The sequence below is a fragment of the Triticum urartu genome, chromosome 2A (genome assembly GCF_056163025.1).
Source record: "Triticum urartu cultivar PI428250 chromosome 2A, HENAU_Tu73, whole genome shotgun sequence".
NCBI lineage: Eukaryota > Viridiplantae > Streptophyta > Magnoliopsida > Poales > Poaceae > Triticum > Triticum urartu.
The window spans coordinates 683,583,323-683,607,454 of record NC_141874.1 but is presented as its reverse complement, the minus strand read 5'-3'; the positions used below and the strand labels follow the sequence as shown (position 1 = coordinate 683,607,454).

The window sequence follows — 24,132 nt, the reverse complement described above, 5'->3', positions numbered from 1 at the left end:
CTCACGGGTGAGTCAAAATGACCAGTCGACCATGCACTCCTCTCAAACAACGATGCAGTAGAGATAAGGTCGATTTGACCTCACAACTTTACTGTTCGACCGGCGCGCCGTATGGGCAGGACCCGGACACTGCCCCCTTCAGTAGCGCCGAAAGCATGCGTACTATGGTTGGTTGTAGACAGCTACATACAATAAATTCAAGGTCTATACATACGAGTGGAATGGAACATGAATCAGCACAACACTTCTTCTGCAAGAACAAAGCACTTCTTCTGCAAGAACATGTCGACTGGAAACCTGATACTTCGATGTGCATGCGGCATGCCATGCGCCAGGAAAGCTGGATCTGCGGTGGCGAGGCAGGACAAGTTCTACTTCAGCTGCGTGAACTATGGGGTAAGAATATATAGATAAGACAAAATGTAGCAGATTCCGTTCAGTACCTGCACTGGCTAAAGATTCTTTTGCTCTTGTTTCTTGATTTTTATGTACAGGTTCAGAGGAGAGCGTGTGAGGTCTACGTGTGGGAGGATGTACTGGATGAACACGTGCAGAAGAGAATCCAAGCTGAACGAGTGAAGCTGCGGGGGGTGACAGAAGACCGAGACGAGTTCATCGAGGAAATGGCTGATAGGAATAGGGAGATCAGGAACCTCAGGACGATGAACAAGGTGCTACAACTTGCACTCGCGTCCACTGCGCCAGTGGTAGCCATGATCGCAATCGGGGCTGCTTGGGTTGGGAAATGAATAGTTAGTTCGGATTAAGTGGGAACAAATGGGTTAGCAAACCAGGAAAGTACCTTCCTTTAGTTATATTTGCAACCTTATCATTAGTGTGAGTCTTAGGACCGGCATCATCCGTCTTCTTAAGAAGTGCTTCAATGCTAGTAGTGTCAAGTAAGCAGTAGATTTAAATGCCGGGCTTTTAGTTAAGTGGATGGTGTTGAACTATCAAGAATTTGTATTCCCTGCATTCTACGTTTCCTGGTCACCCACTAAGTTATTTTTGTACCCATCATCCATGTTTTCATTTTGCACAAGTGTAGCCACGCCCTAGGGATATATGGATGACGAAAAAGGAACACATTTCATGAAGGTGCGATTTTTTTGTACCAATGAACTTAATATTCATGTGCCGAAGAACCTAATAAGATCAAAGAAGTTCGGGGAAGCTGGCAGTGAACCAAGGAGTATGCCTTTTACATATGCACTTAATATTCAACAATTAATATACCTGAATGCCATCAACACAGAACCTTTCGTTTGTGTGTGCCAACCGTTGTAGTATACAGTCTTGTTTGGATGTTCTATCTGAACACCAAACAACTGTACATTTCATTCTGGCTGTATTTGACCGTTAGAAACAAGGTGGTTTAATACTGTACAACTATACCAAAATATGAACCTTAATGGATCCACGTTTCATATGGCATTTAGTGGATTAGATAATTAATACAATTGGAAAAAAAGATAATAACCCAGTGTTTTGAGCTCAGCAGATTGAGTACAGTTGCTTCATAAACTATTAATAAAATGTAGCGTGCTTTCTGCAGGAGGGTGAAATAGTCATTTGTAACTGAATCTACTGTGGCTCAGATTTCAAGGGCTTTTTGGAAGCCAAGGGCGGGTAGCTGTGTGTCATGTACAAAAAGATTCCAAACACTTGTCTAGACACCTAGAACCTAACACTTGTTGAAGGGAAGAGCTGTGAGAGGGTAGAGTCCATTGTCATACATTCATTCGCATTTGGTGCTCCTCTCTCATTCTCCCCAAGGCTGAAGAACTAGGACCTCCTTCCCACCCTGGATGAAGAACTAGGAGCTCCTTCAAAACAAGGATGAAGGACTAGGAGCTCCTTCCCCAAAAAGATGAAGAACTAGGAGCTCCTTCTCCCCAAGGATGAAGAACTAGGAGCTCCTCACTGGTTGTACTGGAAAAAAGGTACCACATGTTTGTTGTTCGAGTTGGGCAGTGTTTGTTGATTTCCTCCCTGATGATTGGATCTTTAACAACATATTTATCATTTTAGTAGTTTGGTTTATGTGGCATTTCCAAACGCAAGTAGTTTTTCTTGTTCTTGATTGTTTGCAATTGTTTGGGATGGGATATTTAGGGTAAGATTAGAGATACCTGATACATCTTTATGGAAGTTGTGAATACCTGATGCACGGCATGGAGTTTTTTTAACTCTAACCTGAGATACCTGATGCATGTCATGGATGTTATATACCTGACGTTGAAGAGAACTCCCATTAGATTCTGTGATAATAATAGCAGTAGCAAAGTGTTACAATTCATAAGTGTTAATGGTTTGCATCAGCAAACAGTAAAACGATACATATATAAAGAAAATATGCATGGTGGGGGTCAACATATCAGTAGTAAGCTTTTGGAAAATGATCTAAAAATAGGGAGCTTTAGTGTCCATTTTTTATATCTGCACACAAATGAATTCTTAGCTGGAACTTAACATAAAAAAAGCTATTTTGTCTGGAAGAAATGTGAAAAACATGAGAATGACTACTTAACAAGAGAGGACATGTTAACAGAATAAAATATCCGTGGACTTAATTTTGTGTCGATCTGCATTCTATAGTATGGCTTGTATATTCAGTATTTATACACAGTGGGATTAAAGATTTTTTAGAGTTCCGTCGGCTGTAAGGATAACTTAGAAGGATTGGTAATGGTTTAGATTAGAAAATCATTCTTACTATGTTGACTGTATTGTTGTGAGTGTACAATTGGGGGAAATATTATGATGTCTGTAGAGATTGACAAACTGATAATTATTTCTAGGTTCATACAACAATGATGACCATCTTTTTTTAATCGTGATATATATTATATATGTCGCCTGACTTTGTTTCTAAATACATCGCATAAAATGGTGTCTGGTTCGTCCTCATCTGATTACAAGCAATCCGATGAGGAATCATCAGAAGGGTTCGATGTGTATCCTACACAACACATCGGTACACCAGAAGAGTTAGAGTCAGATGGCGCTAGAAAGGGCAAGAAGAAGGCATCACAAAACCCAATAAATTCAAGGAGCAGCATAAAAAAGATGAAGGCCTTGATTGATGGGCTTTCTGAAGAAAAAAAGGCTCTGGTACGTGAGATGGGGTTCGAAGGACTATTGGAATTACCAGCAATAATAAAGGCAAACAGGCAACAATCCATGTGGCTTATGAGCAAAGTTGACGAGAAGGCATCTGCTATCATAATTGATGCTAGGAGAGACTTACCTTTCGACGACGGAGACGTCGGCAAGGTACTGGGGGTGCCATCAGTAGGATCTCCTGTTAACAAGAATGCACCGCCGCACGTGGCAGGTACTGTATGTGAGATCTTAGGAATCGGCAATGGAGAAAAAAATATCACACCCATAGTTAACATAGTGAAGATTCATTATGGCAGAGCTATGACAAAGGCTGAAGCAGACAAGTTCAAGGTTGCCTTCGCAATTTGCGCGATGACTTTCCTCCTGGCACCTTCGCTGAAGCACAACTATTTCATGACAGATTATTGGAATGTCTTGCACATACCTGATATGATTCAAATGTTCAATTGGGGATGGTACATTAGAGAAGAGCTCCTTTCTTCTGCTGGTAGGGTGAAGTTTGAACTGCTAGGTGGGAAACTGAAGTCAAATCTCACTGGATGCACGTTCTTCTTGCAGGTTTGAGCGAATGTCATTGCTTCGGATTCAACTTGTGACGAAACAATTAATCACAAATTTGTTTCATGTCACATGTTTTCTATCTTGACAACCTCGAATGAGAAGATAAGAACCTGCCCCACGATGTGTTCCCTAGGTGCAAGGAATACTCACAGAAGACTATCTCTGATGTTATTGATGAAGACACGACAACAGGGAAAAATGCAGAGATTGTAGTGTATGGACACCTACTGGTAAGTTAAGATACAAAACAAGTATAGTAAAATAATCTTGTGATGGAAAGGATATTGTTTTTCAGTTAGTAGGACATGTGTGGTATACCTATTGATTGAGCTATTACAAATGGCCGCGTTGCTAGCATATCTAACTATGAGATGACTTGATGCTTATGTCATATTCGTACTAGCATGGTTCCCATTTGCTTTTACTCTGTCTGGTATGTTTATATAGATAAGTCACCTTTGCCTATTGCTTTGCAATGATGAAACCTTTCTGGATAAATATTTACAGCCAAGGCATCCGGGGACAGTATGCTACAGCCGTAATACCATGGCAACAACAGCTCAGAAAACAACTGATGGATACGGGATTGGGTGCAGCACAGAGGGAATTGGGGGTGATAAAGTGTTCACAGATGTAAGTTTTGATATAGGTCAAATATATTGATGAGTAAGTAATATCTGGAACATAAACTGACATCATTTATCGGGAAAACTTTGATAAAATTCAGTTTGCAGGTATTATTATCAACAAGGTCGAGCAGTACTCCAACAAGTGCAAGACAGCTGTAAATGAGGCATCAAGGAAGGGAGCAAGATTAAACAAGAGACACGCAGAAGGATGGGATGAGATTGTCAATGATACTAACGGGTTAATACTCTCAGAAACTGAGAAGATAATTGCAGACATCAACCAGATAACTGATGCAATGAGGGCACGAAAGCAAAGGCCCAATTATTCAACCCAAGCAGGTATTGTAATTCGCAAGAAATAGAATTATGTTTGTTCTTAGAATAAAAATTGTCAACTGTCTAACCCGTTTGTTGTGTAATTTCTCAGATGTTCAAGGGGTTCAAAGGGATGCAGAGAATGCACTAAGCATAGAGTCGGCAGAGGGAGCTTCCGCTAACGTGGAACCATTGGCAAAGAGCAAAGTAGGTGTGAAAAGAAAGAAGGTTGTTACATCAAGGAGGCCCACACCAAAGAGGTCAAGGATAGAGAGCTCTAAAGAATCTGAAGGTGCTCAAGAAGAAGCAAACAAAGCAATAGATGATCTGATTGAAGCAGCAGATGAATACAGTAGGTTGCACAGTGGGATTGTTGGCAATGTGACATGGCTGTTGGACAATACTACAGGGAACAACTTGGAGATGTCAGTGGTGTGTGGGGCGGCAAGAAATGAAGTTATATGCTCTCCAAAAATAGCAACAGGAACTGATGAAGCTGCAGAGAACCAAAAGGATGGTGTTGAAAATAATCAATTGTCAATAGTTCCTTCAGGACAGGATGAGGACTTAGGTGGATGTTTATCAATAGATCCTCCAGAGATGCATGGGAAGTTCAAAGTTGTAATGTCAGGTCTTAGGAAGATGGACTTGATGAATGCTTTTACAGCCGTTTCAACGTCCAACGGTATGGTTTAAAATCAGTATGATGGATCATCCTTTGTGACTGGAAAAATAATGAATCGGGGAAGCTAATTCATTTACTAACTTGTTTCAGACGTGTCGGTTGCTTCCGCAAACAGCACGCCTGGTTCTGCAGCAACCAAGATGCAAACTCCTGAAGGTAACCGTGATTCTTTTACCAGCTGGGGTTAAATGTTAATAGATACAGCTAATACAGTTAGGTCATGACCTGCGTGCTAACCTTGCCGTGTTTGCCATGCAGATTCAGGAATGCAGATTGTTGCCACTCCAGCACCAAACCAAGTATTTGCAGGTACATCTTTAAGGACTTCTCCAGTTAGCCTCAACCGCCAGATGTCTGCTGTCGAGCTTGACATCAGGGAGGAGATAGAGGAGGCGGCTATCAACCTCAACGTCACTATGTCACAGGGATCATTTAGCACACAGCCTCAGCCAAAGAGGGTGGTGAGGCCTGGGAAATATGCAAGGTCTCCCTTTGTAATGGGTTATGACCCTCCTACTAGAGCTCCAGCGAATGTAGTGCAGATATACAAGCTATTCTATAGGGAGAACGCGAACAAGCTAAAAGAGTAAGCTCTCAGCAGGAAAAAACCATAGTTCGAGTTTGTTTTTCATCCTTACCATTGGTAAAGCCTAGTTTGTTGACCGCAATATGTTCTATTTCAACTGTGCAGCATGTGGATTATCAGCACCAACCCAAAATACATGGACATCAGTGGGGAGCGGCTCTGTGAGATGCTACGCGATGGTGGTGAGGTGGATAGTGTGCTGATGGCATTGGTGATGAGAAGGTACCAACAGATGGATGTGGTCTTTGCTGCTGCAAAAGGGGAAGGATGTTGGCGACATTGGCTGGAGCCAGATTTTGTGGTGAGGAACTTCAGTTGAAATCATTGATCAATACAAAAAATTCCATGCTTCAGCTAAGTGTTACTCATAAATTCGAAACATGCAGAACCATGTTAGCAGAGGAGACAACATTTCAAAGCTGAGGTACATTAAGGACATGTTCGTGGGGCCGCATATCACTTACGAGGTTCACAAGTGCACCGAGGTGACCTTTTAAAAAGACAAAAGTGATTTAAAAGATTTGATAAATAATGTTTCTTTAATAAACTCCAGTGCCTTTTTTCCAATTAACTTGTTGTGTTGCCAGTTAAGTTCGACTTCAAATGGTCTACATACATATGGGACTTTCCAAGGGCGAAGATTTTTGTCCTCGACCCAACAATGAACAATGGTGACGAGTCTGATAAGGTAATTCAGCTCAGGCACAGGAAGGTTGCAGACGAGCTTCACAAGGCTATAGAGATATGCATAAAGTCATTCTTCTCTGGATGGGAGCCAGACATGAGGTCGTGGAATACATGCTTCCCAAGGGGCCTGGCAACAGGGATATGCAGAAAGTAATTATTTGTTGTGTGAATAATGCTTACTTTATGTAATCATGTCTATTCATAAGCATAGTTACTGACATTCTGAATTTGACATGATTTTCAGGGAAGACACGGGCATATATGCTACTCACTTTGGAAGGAATTGGATGGGAACTAAACTGAAAGGGACATGAACCCGGTAAGGAATTTCCAACAATGAAGATGCTTGCAGAACAAGTGGGTTAGCATGTTGATTTGCTACCTATAACTAATTTTTTAACAAACGCAGGGTGACGGTGTCATGCATGCTAGGATGAACATGCTTGTGGACTTGCTTGGTTCTGAAGGTAATATTGGTCATCTGCCTGCGAGGTACAAGGATTGCCTTATTCGCAAGAACGACAAGATCAAGGATTGACTTGTTCGCAAGAAGGACAACATGAACAAGTTATTTTGCCGGGAGTGGATGGACTACTTGAATTGAATGTTTGTTTAGCCTCGGAAGAGAATTCATAGAACTTCCCAAACTATTTGGTCTTTAAAACTATGATGTGATCAGAATTAATTTGCTTTCACTTGGTGAACATGTTAATTTATTAAATTTGCAAGCTGTTCTCAGTTAATTGTTTCGCATACGGACCAATGTGGCATCATTCAAATACCACATAACAGTAGGGGTGATTAGCAATTCAGAAGGCAGAAATAAATTGTAGATATGGCGGAGTCTATAAAGGTGGAACCCATATATAATTATCAGTGTGACACACTAGCCTAGTTGTCCTTGGATCCTAGAGTCCTCACTGTCTGGCCCAGACTGATCACCAACGGTAGCCGCTATCAGTTCAATGTCTTCTACTGCGTGCCTTGCCGCCTCCATGAATGATCAAAACTTCACGAGGGTTTCGGCTTTCTAGTATTTTGGCAATAGTGACATAGCGGTCCGGATAGTATATTTATGTTTTTGCTCGTCTGTGGAGTAAAGCAACAACTTGCAAGTCTCCGACCAGTTTATCAAGCTGACTAGTCGGTGTAGAGTCCTACAGTCATGAGATCACTGACCCTACGTAAAAATTCATCAAATCCACCAACAAATCCAAACAGGAACTGAACCTAAGCGGTTTTAAATTTGTAAATTTGGAAGCATTGTACTAGGTATTTTTACAGAAAATTGTAGGTGTTGCAGCAGCCAAACCATGCCAGATAGCTGGCACCGCCCCTGGTCATTAGGATGAATGGAATAAGTTTACGATCTGATTAATCACCTTTTCTGGGAAATAGGCAACTAACTTGAATATGTTGATACAACATTGTTAAAGTACTGGGAATGTGTTTGATTGATGGTTTTATAAAGGGAAGAGAGGAGTACGGAGTACCTTCTTAATCATGAGGTTTACAGTGAAAATGGCCCTGAGGTCGAATCCTTTGTTTTGCCACGGATATTTGCATGATCCAAATGAAGCATAGGTATAATGCGACCAAACTTCATAATTGGAAATAGTACACTATATGTTGGCAGTGGTCTTCAGCTAACCTGGTTGGGAAAGAGAATGAACCGTTTCCCCCTCAGTACATATGCGACTTCGGAAAACATCCTGGATTAAACAGAAAAATATGCATTGCATAAGCACCATCGTAGTCGAAATATTAAAAAAAGGATAACTCTAGTGATTTGTTTTAAAATGGGTACTGATGACAGGAAGCAACAAACTGTATACTTATCAAAGCGTAAAAATTGAAGAAATGCCTATGGAACTTTATATGTATCATCTCAAGAACTTAACAAACTTCTTGCTTTTTCGCAAGAGTACTTTTGCAGCTCTAATATGCAACACTTTCAATGGAAAACAATTCTTGCACGCGGCCAGTAGAAACAAAATCGAACATGAGTGATCTTGCCAAGGGAGGTAATAATAAAATATTTAGGGATAAATAACAACTTAATTCGGGCTCTGCAAACTACAACTAAGTTGGCACATATGGAATAAAACATAATGGTGTAACTTAATGGTCATACAATGTGGCGAAACATCCTGATTCAGCACATACATGATCAGCAACAAACTACACTAGTGTGCAGACAGCACATAAGCGAGCACTGAAGCAAGGGTAACAGCTGAAGAAATAAATGCCACACACATCTTAATGTGAAATTCCAACCTCCTTGACATCTTAATCTCAGTGTCGAGTATTGTGGTCTTCAACTTGTTGACCACCTGCTGGTTTTCAATCTCCATATTGCTCCTCTCAGTCCACAACTCTAAGTATGCCTGCTCCATTTCCTTTTTCTTTGTCTGCAACCTTGTTGCTCTTTCAGAGTCCAGGAGAGCCTGATCCCAGAGTTGTATTAATGAACGGCTAAGTACAGGACCCCATGCTTCATCTATCCACATGAACCAGGAGCACCTATCAGGTCCCTGCATACAGATAAAATTGGGATGATATAGAAGAAATTTGAATGTCTGCAAACAGAAATGCAAAAAATTAGATAATTGAATCAGATACTAAATGCTCACCGAGAGAGGGCATCCAAGGAACCTCCTGCCTGTGGCCGCGTAGACGAAAGCCACTTTTCTTGCTGGACGCATTTCGTGATGGCACCTATGTGGAGAGGAAGTATCTATGCCGAAGAACTCTGGATCTGGAATCTCTTCTGGAGGTACATCGGCCGTAGGCTGGACGGGCTGCAGATCAGAAGATGAAAAGAGGTTAAGAAGAAGCGGATCTGACCAAAAAAAGGGGGAGTGGGAAAATAGAGGGGAGCAAACATAACCTGAAGAGATTCGCCTGATTCAACACTGCCATGGCTTAGATCTGTGGATATGACTGAGCTCCCTCCTTCTCCTGTGTAGCCATTCCTAGGCGCCATTGACGCTGAGAAAGAACAGCTCGTGGTCAATGCTCTGTTTTGCTAGAGACAAATGAGGAAGAAGGGGGTAGTGTGGTGGTGGGGGCAGGGAAGAGGGGCCCGTTACTGTGGAATACGGTGGGAGTGGAGGGGTGATAAATTGAGATACAGATGAATACGAGAGCAGTCATCGGTCCCACTCTGTCCTGGCCGACATGCAACGCGAATCCACATGCTAGCGCTAGCGGACTGGATTGCCACTATGAATGGAACGCGAAGGACAAAAACCGCGTCCCTATTTTATTTTCTCAAAGATGTTGGTTAGCATTTTGGCACGGGCATATAAATGCCGCTCCCTCCGTCCCATAATACAAGAGCGTTTTTGACACTAACCAAGCCATGCAAGAGGTGGCCATCAAAAGAAACATGCAAGTACCGATTCTAAGGGAATGTACTACACAACAACAACAACAACAACAAAATATTGGCGCACGATCACACCAACAAACACTATGAAGGTACAAGTGACCATTATCCTACCAATGATTCATGCAACAGAAGTAGAGGAGGAGTTGGTGAAATTTCGCCGATTCCCGTAGCTAGGTTGTATCTCCCAGCCGTGAGAATTTCTTTGGAGTGATCCGTCGATCTAGTGTCGAAGAAGAATACACCTCCGAGGTATCCACACATGCTGATCTAGAGGTACTGCAGCACTCCGTGGATCTACACAAAGAACAATCGGAAGAACTAGAGGGTGACCCACATTGCATAGGCGCCCCCCTTGGCAATCAGGGCCCCAAAGCACCTACACCAGGCGCCTATAGCCTGCGGGGCTCCCTTGGCCAGCCTCTGGTGCCCCTGGCTTTATATTTCTCCAAAACCCTCCTTCAAATTACCGATGATCTTTTTTGTCACGTAGAGACGCCACCGCCATCATTTTTTGTTCAAAGGGTTGCTGGAGGCTAGGGTTTTCCTCTGAAGAGGACAATTCTTCACCAACACCACTGTCAACCCCTTCTCCATCACCACCATCATGCTTCCACAATGATGTGTGAGTAATCCGCTATAGGAACATGGGGTGGATGGGAATTCTATGCGATTTATCATGTATTAGACTTCATATTGATGTGGGGATGATTCCTAGTGTGAAAATTGTTTGAGAATTGATGTTGTTATGACTTTGCCGTGACCAATGCTTATTACTAGGACCCGAGTAATATGATTTTAGATCTGAACCATTATGTCTTTTATGTCTACTTTTTCATGATTGTAACTGCAAGTCATATGCACCTATTACAAATTTGATCCAGAGACCCTGAGACTGACTGACTAGTATATCAAAGGGAATGGCTTTGATTTGAGAATAACATGTACTCATAGTGTGTTAATGCATTGTTTCAGTTGACCCTAATGTCACTTTAATTAACTTTCGTTTTCTCTTAGTACCCCTTTACAAGGGAGGGTATGAGTGTAGACGAGAGTCAAGTTCTTGTTAAGCATGTCTCTCAAGTTATGGGATGCATGCCTACAATAAATCTAGAACATGACCTAGGAAGTGACCCACATGGATTGTCTTTGGCATTTAGAAGTCACCCATGAAACATCCCAATATCCATCCCTATGCCTACATTTTAACGCTATTTTAAGTTACTTATACTTCGCAATTGCTCATGAAACTGCTTTTTTGCATAAACAACTACAGCCACCATATTGTCATAGCTACTGAATCTCCTCCTTTGGGAGAACTACTTGATGGTCATTTTGCTATGTTAAAAGATAAGAAAATACTTGAAGATGAACCATCCGCTCCAACTTTGATAACACCACCTACTCCTATTTTGAGAACACCACCTACTCCAACCAATCCCCTAAACTTGAATTGTTATTTGCCAAAGCTATTAGAGAATGTGACACTGATAAAGATCCATATTCTTTGGAAAAATTATTTAAAGGAAGAGATTTAAAAGACTTGTTTTTACCCGATGATGAATTTTCTGCCTCTCCTATATATCTTGAAGATGATGCTGATGGTTTTCCTATGGAACCAAAAGTTATTAAAATTTATGAAACTCTAAACTTTCACGGATTGGATAGTTAAAGTGTTTTTGATCATCTCCACAAAGTTGAAGATTTTGCTAGACTATTTAAGAAAAATGGCACTAGTCTCCCTCTCTTTATGCTTAAGCTATTTCTTTCCTCGCTAGGAGGGGTTGCTAAATTCAATAATGTCCCATCTATGAGCATAATAAGTTTCAAGGTTATGATCTATGCTTTTATGGGAGAATATATGCCACATCATAAACAACATGCCATAATTAGAGAATTTTTTTTCTCAAAACAAGCATGAAGCTTTGCCTTAAGCTTGGGGGGGGGGGTTGTTCAAAGGAGAAAATCATATCATAATATTAAAGAACATGCTTTGCTCGATATATTTTACGTGGTTCCACCAAAGGGTTGTCGGTGCTAAGTGGCGGCTCCAGCGACCAAGTTATGAGGTGGAGTAGTTCCGATGGAAAACGGCAGCGACACACATATCTGGTTCGTGTTGTACGGGCTCATGGATTAGGGCAGCGGCGCGCCAGTCTGGATATGATCTTGGCGATAGGATCTCAAGACATGGTGGTGGCTGGTATTAGATCAGTTGGAGCCCTAACTAGGGTTAGGGTTTGTTTGTGTGTGTCTTTGGGGAGTGTTTCCATGGGGTTGCTGGTTATAAAGATGGGCTATTAGGCCTAGGGGAGAGAGGGTACCCCTACAGGCGCAATTTAGTTAATTACGCTCATGGCTAGCCCAAAACCAATTTTATTTAATAAAAACATTTTTATTAATTAAAGTATAATGATTGTATATTAAATATTTGGGGCAGTAAACAAGCTCCAAATGATTTAAAATTTAGCCTTTCTAGACCATACTAAGAGCATCTCCAACAGCCGTGCTATATAAGCGCTGCGTCAAAAAATTAGTGCTTTTTGCGCGCGCTACCGCTTCGGGCGCTCCAGCGGAGGCGCAAAAACCGCGTGTGCGGCATATCCAGTTCAGCACGCCGGCCGAAACGCCAGCGCGCGCCGCTTATTTGCTGCGCCCGCTCCAGCGCGCTAGACTATCGAGCGCTTGCTTGCAACTCCACCTGCCCCATCCAGTCGCTGGTGCCGCCGCCGCCCGCGCCACCCCATTTCTTCCGGTGACCGTTCCGGCGCTTCCCCGACCTATCCCCGTGCCGCCGCAGCTTCCCCCGTCTCCCTCTAGTCACCGCCGCCCGTCATCGCCGCGGCTTCTCCGACGAATAGCGCCCGGCGCCCACTGCCGCTCGGCGCCCGCAAGGTGTTCGACAAAACACCCGCGAGGTATGTATTGCTTCAACTTCACATTTTTTACATGAATTTGGTGCATGTTGTTTGTAGTTTTTATAGCCTAGTTTAAATTGAACATTGTAGATGAGTTCATCGTATGATTCTTTCGAAGAAGAATTTGATATGGAAGAGGAGGAGGATCTTGCAATGATCCTAACTATGCACATCAATAAAAAACTGAAGCACGGTGGTTTGGTTATGGGTCGGCAAAAAAATTGGAGGGATAGGATCGATGCCCACAACAGATTGATCAGGCATTATTTTGTGGAGAATCCCACATACCCCGAGTCGTACTTTCGTCGCAGGTTTAGGATGAGCACTGAGTTGTTCGGGCGCATTGCAGAGAAACTAGCGAGCCATGACCGGTTTTTTCAGCAAAGGAGGAATGCCGTCGGAGAGCTCTGGCATAGCACCTTTCAGAAGGTGACAACCGCTTTGCATATGTTGGCATACGGTATCCCCGCTGATCTAGTTGATGATCACTTGGCCATGGGTCAGAGCCAAGCCATCATGTGTGTCAAGCGCTTCGCAGTCGGAATTGTGCAAGTGTTTGGCCAGGAGTATTTGAGATCTCCCAATGCTGAAGACGCCGTAAAGCTATTGGAGATGAACAAAGCTCGCGGCTTCCCAGGTATGCTTGGCTCAATAGATTGCATGCATTGGAGTTGGAAGAATTGTCCTAAGGCATGGCATGTGCAATTCCATGTCCAAAAAAAGGGTTCCACTATAATCCTTGAAGCGGTGGCCCATCAAGAGACTTGGATTTGGCATGCTTTTTTTTAATACCGAGATCTTTGAATGACATCAACGTTGTCAACCGGTCACCACTGATGAATAAGATTGCAAATGGTGAACTGCCACCGGTGCAGTTTGTAGCAAATGGCCGTACATACAACTATGGCTGTTGTCTTGCGAATGGCATCTACCCAAAATGGCAAACATTTGTGAAGCCGTTGAAAAAACAGAAAGGTAAGAAAAATCTTGATTTCCACAATGCTCAGCAGGCGGCTAGAAAGATGTGGAGAGAGCTTTTGGGATTTTGCAAGCCCAATTTTCTATTGTGGGAGGACCGGCTAGATTTTGGTGCAAGGCCACACAGAAGTAATTAACCCATTTGGTGCGCATTTATAATTTATTTAGAAAATAAATCCATTTTGATGGATAAACGGGATTGAACTAGAAGTGGTTCATAAGAGAGGGGAAAATGTGAGATAATTTGGGTAGCACCGAAATATCACAAAAAGGACATGTGCAAAGTATCAAGGTGAGTCTTGGGGTAGAACACCAAAAGGCACAAGGGTTTAGATATTCAACATTCAATAAAATGGCAAATAAAATAGGGTTAGTGTTTAACAAAATATCCAAATTAAGAACAGTATAACCGCACCTAAAGCGAGCCCTCTCAGCGATTCGCGTTTTAGGCCGTCCGATTTCATGATCTGGATGTTTTTGGTCGTTCGATCTCTGTGTGAAGCGATCTGTCCCGCACATGGTTAATATTGGGCCTACTGTCCTATGGGCAGCTGCTCCACAGGCCGAAACGGCGCCCTATGGTTAACTGGACCGTAGGCCAGCCCATTCCCGGTGATCGCTCGTTTCTCTAACCCTGACCTCTTGTCCCTCCCGTTCGATTCCCAGCCCCATCTCTCCTCCCTCTTTCAACCACGACACAGGCGGCGCCGCCACCATACTCGTGGGGCAGTCAGAGGAGGAACTAATCCAACCGAGGCGCCACGAGGGGATAGGCGAGCAGACCCATCCCTCCCGAGTCATCCTACCGACCTCAACCTTGGGCGGATCCTAGGTCCGCAACCACCACCGGATTGCAGGTCCTCCACGCCAATGGAAATCCTTGTCCAATCGCTGGCTGTTGTTCGTCTCGCCAACGGGGAAGAAAGGAAGTTGTTACTTGCACATGCTGGTCGACTGTCAGTTTAGGGGTGGACACCAACTACAAGCAGTCGTGTGGGTGTTCTGCAGTTCATAAAAATATAACCATTATTTTACTGTTGCACTGCACATTCTCCAACTCCTTGTTATTTGTGCAGATCGATTTCTTATTCAAGACATGGAACAACCGGTAGACTCTGCTCAATTCTTTTCTGCACTAATGCGAGGATGATGATGAGTTCTGCATGAAACAAAGTTTAATTGGTGTTCAGCACAATTCTGGTCAAATGATTCCGGCGAATATTTTGGCTGGTTCTCATATTTTGGTTCAAGGAATTTTTCAATCTACAACGGCTGCTAGCCAGGTAATTAGTTTCCATGAACTGCCATACCTCATATCTCCATGTTTTCAAAGTGTGCTAACTGATCAAGAACCTAATTACGAGGTTTTGCAATTGTTATCTCCCCTGAATTTATATTTCTCCATTACAAGATTGCAACCTTTTTTAAGTACTGGTACAATATGGAAGACACCTTGGCTTTATCTTTCTTCTTGCAAGCACTCTGATGAAACCCTAGCCATGGTCTAGCGGCGCAATGCTCGTCTGCACCATTGCAGCAGCCGTATCCGATGAGCCCAAGATTAACAAGTGCATGCCTTTACCATTCCTGCAATGATTATATTTTCGTTAGGGGACTGACAACCTCTCTTTCTTATCTTCATTCAGTGGTTGAAAGATTGTCTACCAAATATGTGTACTGCAATGATTATCTTCATTCAGAGGTTAAAAGATTGTACATCTCGGCTGTCAATTGAGGTTTTGATCGAGCGATGACAGCTGTTTGATCCCACGAAGGGTTTCTAGATGCGCGCCAGTTAACTGAAGATCGACACTTTTCAGGTTCAGATAGATGGAGCCTGACACTCTCCACCCTCAAGAACCACTTCGGTGCCGCCACACCCGGCAGCGACAAGTTCGGTGGCCTCTTCTCCGCCGACACCGTCGACCAACTCGCCCTCAGAGTTCCCCACATTCAACGCATGTGTGAGCCTCCCACTCCCTTGACCCCCTTTCCTCACACCGCAATCCATCGGCCTTTGATCCGTTTGCACCCTGTTGTAGTTTCCCGGTGGCAGTTTGATGAATTCCAGAAGGCGGCCAAGGAGATGGTGAACCACAAGAAGGAGACGACCACGCTCTCCTTCATCTTCGACAATGGCGTCATCGTCGCGGCCGATTCCTGGGCCAGCTTGTGCGCGTACATATGTAATCTTGCACCTCTTTTTCATGGCATCATACAAGTCTCTTGTATTACAATATTTGCACTATACACATCCTGACTGTTTAGTGGAATGCTTTCTTCAAATTCTCTGGCAAGGTGCTTCACACATAGATAGAATGCTTATTATTAGGTGGTGGTTCAGTTGGTTTAAAGGTGAATGGTGTATAAGAAGCTCACTTGTTGGTTGGTACATAGTAATTTTATTTCTTCCAGTAAGAGATCTTTGACAACTGTCAAATTCTGTTTGGTACTTGCACATGTAAGAGGCAATGGCAGCAATGTTTCTTGTATTATAGTATTTGCACTATACCCATCCTGTATAAACTGTTTTAATGGGAATGCATTCTTCAAATTATCTGGCAAAGCTCCATCACACAGACAACATGCTTCTTATTAGTTTGTGCTTCAGTTAGTTGAAATGTGAATGATGTATAAGAAGCCCAGTTGGTGCTTTCTACAGAGTAATTTTATTCATCCCAGTAAGAGATCTTTCAAATATATCAAATTTTGTTCGGTACTTGCATATTATGTATAAAATGCGGCAATGTTACCCATGTAAATTCAAAAATATTTGCACACCATATGACAAGGTGAACTAACCTGGATCTCTTGTATGATCTAATTAGTATGTACTACTTTGCTTCATCTATATACAACATGATGTGCTCTTCACTTGTATACATCTCGATCCAATGTTATTGGACTTTATTCAGCTATAATCAATTTCTTGATATGGACCTGGATCTAGATGAGAGGATCATACATAAATCAACTTCGTGCATCCAATATCAGTAGTGTTGTCAAGATGAGGCGGTTGACAAGGAGATGGGAATGACAAAGCTCTTCTGCTTACTTGAGATCCAAGTAATAAACACAATCATACTGCAACTTTCGTACATGCCCTCCATTTATGGTAGAAAAATCTACAATCTAAATTGTAATGTTCAGACATGAGCATTGAGCGTACATTTCTCTTGACACGAGACACTTAATTTAAAAAAGGTCATAGGCATACACATTTAGGATAGTAACCTTTGAATTTCCAGTGATGTTTGTTCATCAACGAATGAATGGATATGCCTGCAATTGTTGCATGCAAAGAGAACAACTTCGAGGACGGCAGCCAGAACCTGTACCCCTTCCTGGAACACGACCCTGTCGTCCCCAAGTACTACAATTTCAGGGATCAACAAACAACAGCGAGCCCAAGCAGAAAAATCGAATATCAAAAAATCTGTCCAGGCCTAACAGTTGTTGGAAACATAATAAAAATAGTACTGAAAAGTATGATTTGCCATATTTGATTTTCAAAAAGGCAAGATCCAGAGCAGCTGACAAAGACTAAATCATTGATCTTTATCTTGGTGCAGACGATTTGCCTAGAGAAGACGGAACCAGCAATTGCTTTGTGGTGCAGGACAGGGACAAGCACCCACACATTTCTGCTTCCTTTGTGTTCGAGAAAACAAGTGGTCATTACATAATATTTTAAAAGAAGTTTTTTACTCATCAGTTACAAATACGTAATCAAGAATGAAAAATGAAAAGCCATAAGAACTTTATTATTGCCACCCATTGATAAACATATAATATTTCATTAAAGGCCCACATATAATATTTCCTTTTTTGAGAAAACCATGGTCTATTGATGTGACTGCGTGTGCACTTCACAAAAAAAGGCCCACAACAACCCAAGAAATAAAGAAATTCTATTACGTGGCCCATAACATCCTAAAAATATATATATATAAACAAAATAGATGTTTTTACAAAAAAAATTTGCAAATCTATTTCATCCAAAATTCCTAATACACGGGCGCAGCAACGCGCGCCATTCCTGATCTAGTTAATCCTTAATACAATGCGACTTGCTGCTTAGGCAATGCTTATGAGATGAACATGATGCATAATTAATATCTAAGACAAGTGTTGGTCCTATGCAGTTATACTCAACTATATTACCGTCAACTTAATGCGGTAAAAGTAAATGAGACTATTAATGGTATGAAAAATTTCCTTGACACAACTTACCAGATTCAAGAAATTTTGCACAAGTTACCTTGTCTGGACAGAACTGTAACACCGTTTAACTGTTTTTTTGAACCACAAATTATTAGTTTAATTTTTTTGTGGTACTACTTAGCATTTTTAAAAACGGGGATACTTTTCTTAAATCCAATAAATTATGATAAAGAGAAATTTAAAATCTTAAGTAGTGCCGCAAAATATTTTATATATAATGAATAGTATAATTTACTCGCATTTCAGAAAGAGGTACGAATACTTCTATTGTGTCAAGAGGTTCGGATTGATACTTTGCAAGGTTGGACTGTTCGTATTAGTTACCATGTTTTATTTTGTAACTGGAATTACGAGATATTAATTGGCCAATAAATACTCAATTTGTTTTACAAAAAAATAAAGCTCATGGATGCTGCGGATATAGGAGTCCTGTTTGGAATGCATAAATGCCAAATAATTTCAGCAAAAAATGGACGACTTTGCTTTTAAGACATGGTCAGATCATTAGGTTTGGAAAGAAAATGAAAGCGGCCTTAGATGTTGGGCCTTCAATGGGCCACAACGGCTCCTCCGACCGACTTCCGGCCTTCGCGGCCTCGCTTCACTAGGGATTCAGGGTTTTCTTGACGGCTGCGTTTCCTCCTACAAAAGCGCACCCACGTCCGCGGCGCTTCCATTCTCACCATTTCATCACCACCCGGCGAGCGGGGGAGAGGAGAGCAGGGGCAGCAACCGGCGGCAAGGATGCAGATCTTCGTGAAGACGCTGAGGGCGGAGACCATCACGCTCGAGGTGGAGAGCTTCGCGGCCGTCGACAGCGTCAAGGCCAAGATCCACGACAAGGAAGGTACGCGCCCTCCGCCTTCGCCCATGACGGCCTCCGGTCGCCTTCACCGGCGTCGGTTCTGTTGCTGCTTTGTTCGATGATCTTGCCCCGATTCAGAGCAGATCGTCCTCCGTGACGAGCATTTTTGGGTTAGAAAATATCATGGCTTCTCCGCTAGCTTATATGTTGGATTGCCTTGCAATTGACCTCGGGGTAGGACAAATTAGGCTCCTTTTGTAGGCCATCCGCCTGGATCTTGTGGTGCCAAATTAACTGCGGACGTCTTGTGGTGCCAAATTAACTGCGGACGCTATGTTGGTTTCAATAACTGCAGGTATCCAGCCGGACCAACAGCGCCTCATCTTCGCGGGGAAGCAGCTCGAGGATGGCCGCACCCTGGCCGACTACAGCATCCACAAGGAGTCCACGCTTCACCTCGTGCTGCGCCTCGTCGGCGGTGGCAGGGGCTCGTGCTACCCGTTCAGGTTGGAGCCTAACCTGCTCGCGCTTGCGCTCAAGTACAGGCAGCACAAGCTTGTGTGTCGCAAGTATGTTACTACTCCTTGGACAATTTCTTTCACTGTGCATCGATATGCCGCTGTTACATGCATGTTTGTGTCTGCAACTTTGGGTGTCTATGAGCTTGTGAATTGCCATGTTTCTGTTGTGCTCTGTTCAATGGGGATCATATCTTTGTCTGTGGTTTGGATCCAGATAACTACTAGCTTATTAGTGTACTTTTTATGATTTTATCAAGCGCTAGTTGAGGTGTAGATGGACTATTTCTTTCACCATATACATTGATATGCTGGGATATGCTGTTGTTATTTACATACGTTTGTATCTGGATGTCTATGCATGACAGAAGCTTAATTGTGAATTACGATGTTTGTTTTGTCGTCTGTTGGATGGGGATCGATTGCGTATGTAGATCATATCTCTGTGTGGTTTGGATCCAGGAAAGTAACTTATTAGCATACTTTTAATCAAGTACTCCATTTGGATGGAGTATTAGTTGATGCCTTACTCTATTTGCCACAAGTACTAGCTATGGTCATTCACAAGAGTGTGTACGTATATCCTAACTTGTCCATGATTTTGCGTTGCAGGTGCTATGCACGCCTGCCCCTCAGGTCAACAAACTGCCGGAAGAAGAAGTGCGACCACAGCAATGACATCAGGCCCAAGGAGAAGCTGCGCTTCCATTGAAGCATTGGAAACATGACCTAAGTGACATGCCATAGCTGGATTAACCGGGAGTTCACAGTTTGGTTCGAGTCTTTCTCGGATATAAAGTTTCATCCTAGTTTAAATGATGCTACCTAGTTGCTCTTGTATTACTAGTTTCTGTCGTAGTACTGCAATTCGCTCTTCCATGAATGATGAAATCAAGTATTTGAGATCTACTAGCTAGCTTGAATGATGATGAAGTCAAGTAGTGCTCTTGCTTCCTATATTTCTGTCATGTGCTATGGTTGAATCTAGTTTCTCAGGCCAGCATTTCCTGCTAATTAATTACATGAAATGCAAACTTTCGTTGTCCAAATTAATGTTTGCAACTCTGCATTTGCTGCTGCACATCTCTATCTGGTGCCCATTTTGTTAGGAAACCAAATGCCGTCCATGTGCGTGCCAAACAGAGTTCCAGTAGTGAAATCAGATTACCTTGTCACCTTCACTGAATTCATGCTTGTTGCCCCATACATACTGCCAGCCCGTGTCAATCAGGTCATGCCGTAGATTTATAGATGAAATTTCCACCACGACTCTGTCGTCGCCGGGTACATTTCATCCCCGGGAAGGGAAGGGGCCATACTCGGGATCTGTTCATTGTTGCAGAATTCGGAAACTATACAGTTACAAGACATTACAAAGCATGGACACCTGAACCTGAATGTAAATGTGGCAAGCAAGACTAGCTAGATTGTGGCACCTGATTCAGAGGTACATCATCGTAGTATAGGGAGATGGATTTCTGTAGGTGCTGAATCTTCTGGTACTCATTATTCACCTGCTATATGTCATCAAATTCCCCACGCTTGAGCTACATAACCGAGGCCCATTTGCATTTCCTTTCATATCGGTTTTGTTGTTTTCTTTTTTCGTCTTCCATTTCTATTAATTTTTTGTTTATCTTTCATTTTTATATTAATATTTATTTTTACATATTCCTTTTTAAAAACTGAATATAAATACTTTTGATAAATAAGCAAACATTTTTTAAACATGTAAACACTTTAAAAAACTAGATAAACACTTTTCTGGAAAGAAAATAGGTGAATATTTTTTCAATTATTTGAACATTTTTGTCAACACTTTTAAAAGTTACAAGAATATGTTTTAGAGGTATGGACATATTTTTGAAATTACACATTTTTCGGAAAATACATGAAGATTTTTTTCCCTACAAACATGGTCAAACTTTATGAAGTTTGACTTAGACAAATCTTATATGCGAAGTAAAAAAACAGAGTACATGAAATCCATTTCAAAATATGTGAACACAACTTTAAAAATAAAAAATTTTAGAAGTACATGAATATTAATCTTTGATATGTGCAAGTTTTCTTATAACAAAAGAATACTTTTACTTATTTTATTTTTGAATTAACTATAATATACATTAGTTTAGCCAAAATAACTAGTTCAAGGGCTCCGGTTTCAAAGGTTATCACCAAGCCCCCCTGGTAGCTAGCGCAACTTGTCATCACAAGAAAATTTTGCTGGGTTTTTTTCTCGCCGCAAGAAGAGGGGAGTCATCTTACTGCTTTTTCCACAAGATCCAAATTAAAAAAAATATCTTGTCAATCGAGCATCTTTTGGGTAGACCCCTTTGCCATTTCCCTAGGCTGGTTTTTTACAATTTGGTTTCTTTTTATTACTCTTATATTTTTCCCGATTTAGGGCATGTTCTTTGGTTTTTGTTAATTTTTCCTGTTTATGGTTGGATTCATTATTTTCTTTGGTTTTTCCTTTTTTTGTTATGGACTGTGATATTTGGCACATGTGTGCCATATAAGCAAAACTGCCACACTTCTACTTCTTTCATTTTAAAATACCACACGGTCCCCTTTTCTTCGACCCCACCTTGTCCCGAACGACCTTGCAGGCTCGCCCGAGAAACCTGCTTCTCCCGCACATCTCACGCGCCCACCTTCGAGAAAATTGCCACTTCTTCATGTCTACCACATGATAAAAAATATTGCGCATGTGGGATTTGAACCCACACCTCCTTGGCACCAAAGCACGCCACCACAACAACCTCACACTTAGGTATTTGTTGCTCAAACTAAAGAAACTAATCGTTTTGATCTTTTTTTTACAATTGTGTTACTACAAAAAAGTACAGAAAATTACCACGATTTTCCCTCGGGACAAAGTTACCATGGTATTCGCATGCAAGTTATCAGACCTGTGTTGCGTAAGTTACCGTGCTATTTACATAGAACTTACCAGGTACTATGTTTCAACAACTACACCCCTTTCAAAGTTACCACTGTGTTATAAGGTCTTGGATGTGTAAAATACCGTGGTACTTACACATAAGTTATCAGGATATGCGTATATCAACCTCGTCCTTGGTCAAAGTTACCATGGGGGATTGTACATGAGTTACCAGGTCTACAGTTCGTATATCATCATGGTACTTACACTTAAAAACCTGGGTGTGTTTCGGTAACTTTTTTCATAACTTTTTCGATGATTTTCCTTAACTTATCACGCCTATAGCGGGTCAAAGTGGGCTGTTTTTCTGGGCCAACCGACGAGCACATGTGCCTCCTCATGACACTAAACATTATGTGGCTTTTCTGTGGCACATCATGTGTTGTGTTCATCTAAGAGGCCTCGCGAGGCGAGTGTATGTTTTTAACAACTTGTTTTCCTTTGGTAAAACATTACCATCATGTTTATATTGTAACTTATCGGTTATGCGGTGCTTATATTATCATGTTATTCACACAAAAATTATCGGGAATGTTTTGAACAACTTTTTTCCGGGACAAAAGGTTATCATGGTGATTCTAGGTAACCTATCAAGCCCGCGGTGCTTAAAATATCATGCTATTTACACAAAGTTTATCAAGGGTATGTTTCAGCAAAATTTCCCCCCACGGGTCAAAAACTTATCATGGTGTTTAGTTATCGCGGTGCATATGTTTTCATGCTATTTACACATAAAAATACCAAGGGAGGGAGGTATAGTACCGTGCTATTTACACAGAAGATACCGGAGTATCTTTTCAAAAAAAAATCCCTATGGTCAAAGTTACCATGGTGTTTCTATCTCAGTTATCAGATGTGCATTGCGTATATTACCATCTATTTACACATAAATTATCTGGTATATTTTCACATTTTTCTTCCCCAATGGTTAAAGTTACCACGATGTTTGTATCTAAATTATCAGGTCTATGGCGTGAATGTTATCGTGCTATTTATAGAAATTACCCGGGGCCGGGGTTCAATAAATTTTTTCCCAATGATCAAAGTTACCACGATGCTTTCACCAAAGTTATCACGCCTTCAATGCTTATGACCATGCTACTTACACATAATGTATCGTGTGGTATACAAAAGTTATCATGTTGGTGGTGCGTCATTTATCGTGGTGGTGATGGAGAATTTACCACGGGAAAAGTTTATGTGTCAGGTTTGATAGGTGAAACAAAAGTTTTTCAGTGATAAAATATTAAAGGCAAAACATGTCAAAAACAGTATTTTCCTTAGCTTGGTTAACAATGAGTGTCATAGGTGAGATGGTTGGCTCCCTTTGTTGATTACCTGTAGACCAAAGATCAAATCCCATTTAAAGCATTGTTTTTGCCCAAAAATCTGAAAGGCGCGTGGGGACGTAACAAGGAAGGAAATCAGGAGGGCGGGAAAGGAAGGAGATCGGGAGGACATGCCGGAATGGAAGGAGATCGCGAGGAAAGAAAAGAGATAGCGAGGACGTGCGGGAAAGGAAGGAGATCGGAGGGTGTGGCAGTTTTGCAATCTGCCACACGGTTGCCACTTACATATTTCCTTTTGTTATTCTTATTTTAATTTTGTAGACATGAACATTTAAAAAAATATATACAATGAGCATTTTCCAAATACATGGCGAACATACCTCTATTATATGACAAACATTTTTCAGCATGCAAATTGAATTTTTTTTCATATACATGGTGGCCATTTTTCAAATATACAATGAACATTTTAC

General features: G+C 41.7%; 2 protein-coding genes, 1 long non-coding RNA gene and 1 pseudogene across 6 annotated transcripts; 3 read left to right on the top strand and 1 right to left on the bottom strand.

Annotated features, from left to right (window-relative positions):
* Nucleotides 1–4,233: 4,233 nt before the first annotated feature.
* On the top strand, nt 4,234–6,903 carry LOC147986706 (uncharacterized; annotated as a pseudogene).
* A 1,872-nt stretch (nt 6,904–8,775) lies between these two features.
* LOC147986705 (uncharacterized) lies at nt 8,776–9,575 on the bottom strand. The gene is made up of 3 exons (XM_087542122.1): nt 9,480–9,575; nt 9,223–9,390; nt 8,776–9,123 (listed from the first exon to the last, which is right to left on the bottom strand). Exons 1-3 carry the CDS (start codon nt 9,573–9,575, stop codon nt 8,776–8,778), a joined length of 612 nt encoding a protein of 203 aa, XP_087398248.1.
* A 4,951-nt stretch (nt 9,576–14,526) lies between these two features.
* Nucleotides 14,527–16,433, top strand: LOC125539710 (uncharacterized). 3 transcript variants are annotated; one of them, XR_007296963.2, is made up of 5 exons: nt 14,527–14,869; nt 14,953–15,159; nt 15,523–15,578; nt 15,697–15,840; nt 15,919–16,433. It is a non-coding gene; the product is annotated as an uncharacterized LOC125539710 (long non-coding RNA). The 3 variants fall into 3 exon arrangements; XR_015617392.1 differs by having other exon boundaries at nt 15,523–15,612; XR_015617391.1 differs by having other exon boundaries at nt 15,523–15,840.
* Nucleotides 16,434–18,762: 2,329 nt separating this feature from the next.
* LOC125539709 (ubiquitin-ribosomal protein eL40 fusion protein-like) lies at nt 18,763–20,378 on the top strand. Of its 2 annotated transcripts, none has more exons than XM_048703217.2 (3): nt 18,763–18,947; nt 19,261–19,411; nt 20,036–20,378. In XM_048703217.2, exons 1-3 carry the CDS (start codon nt 18,845–18,847, stop codon nt 20,133–20,135), a joined length of 354 nt encoding a protein of 117 aa, XP_048559174.1. In that variant the 5' UTR covers nt 18,763–18,844; the 3' UTR covers nt 20,136–20,378. The 2 variants fall into 2 exon arrangements, with proteins under 2 accessions (XP_048559174.1, XP_048559173.1); XM_048703216.2 differs by having other exon boundaries at nt 18,764–18,947; nt 19,261–19,474.
* The last annotated feature ends 3,754 nt before the right edge of the window (nt 20,379–24,132 follow it).

What these genes read in the sequence shown, in the direction of transcription:
- LOC147986705 (XM_087542122.1), bottom strand. Translation starts at nt 9,575, where the DNA reads ATGGCGCCTAGGAATGGCTACACAGGAGAAGGAGGGAGCTCAGTCATA. An exon ending in AATCAGGCGAATCTCTTCAG is followed by an intron (nt 9,391 to 9,479) that starts GTTATGTTTGCT and finishes TCTGATCTGCAG; the next exon opens with CCCGTCCAGCCTACGGCCGA. An exon ending in TCCTTGGATGCCCTCTCTCG is followed by an intron (nt 9,124 to 9,222) that starts GTGAGCATTTAG and finishes ATCTGTATGCAG; the next exon opens with GGACCTGATAGGTGCTCCTG.
- LOC125539709 (XM_048703216.2), top strand. Translation starts at nt 18,845, where the DNA reads ATGCAGATCTTCGTGAAGACGCTGAGGGCGGAGACCATCACGCTCGAG. An exon ending in CAAGATCCACGACAAGGAAG is followed by an intron (nt 18,948 to 19,260) that starts GTACGCGCCCTC and finishes CAATAACTGCAG; the next exon opens with GTATCCAGCCGGACCAACAG. An exon ending in CACAAGCTTGTGTGTCGCAA is followed by an intron (nt 19,475 to 20,035) that starts GTATGTTACTAC and finishes TTTGCGTTGCAG; the next exon opens with GTGCTATGCACGCCTGCCCC.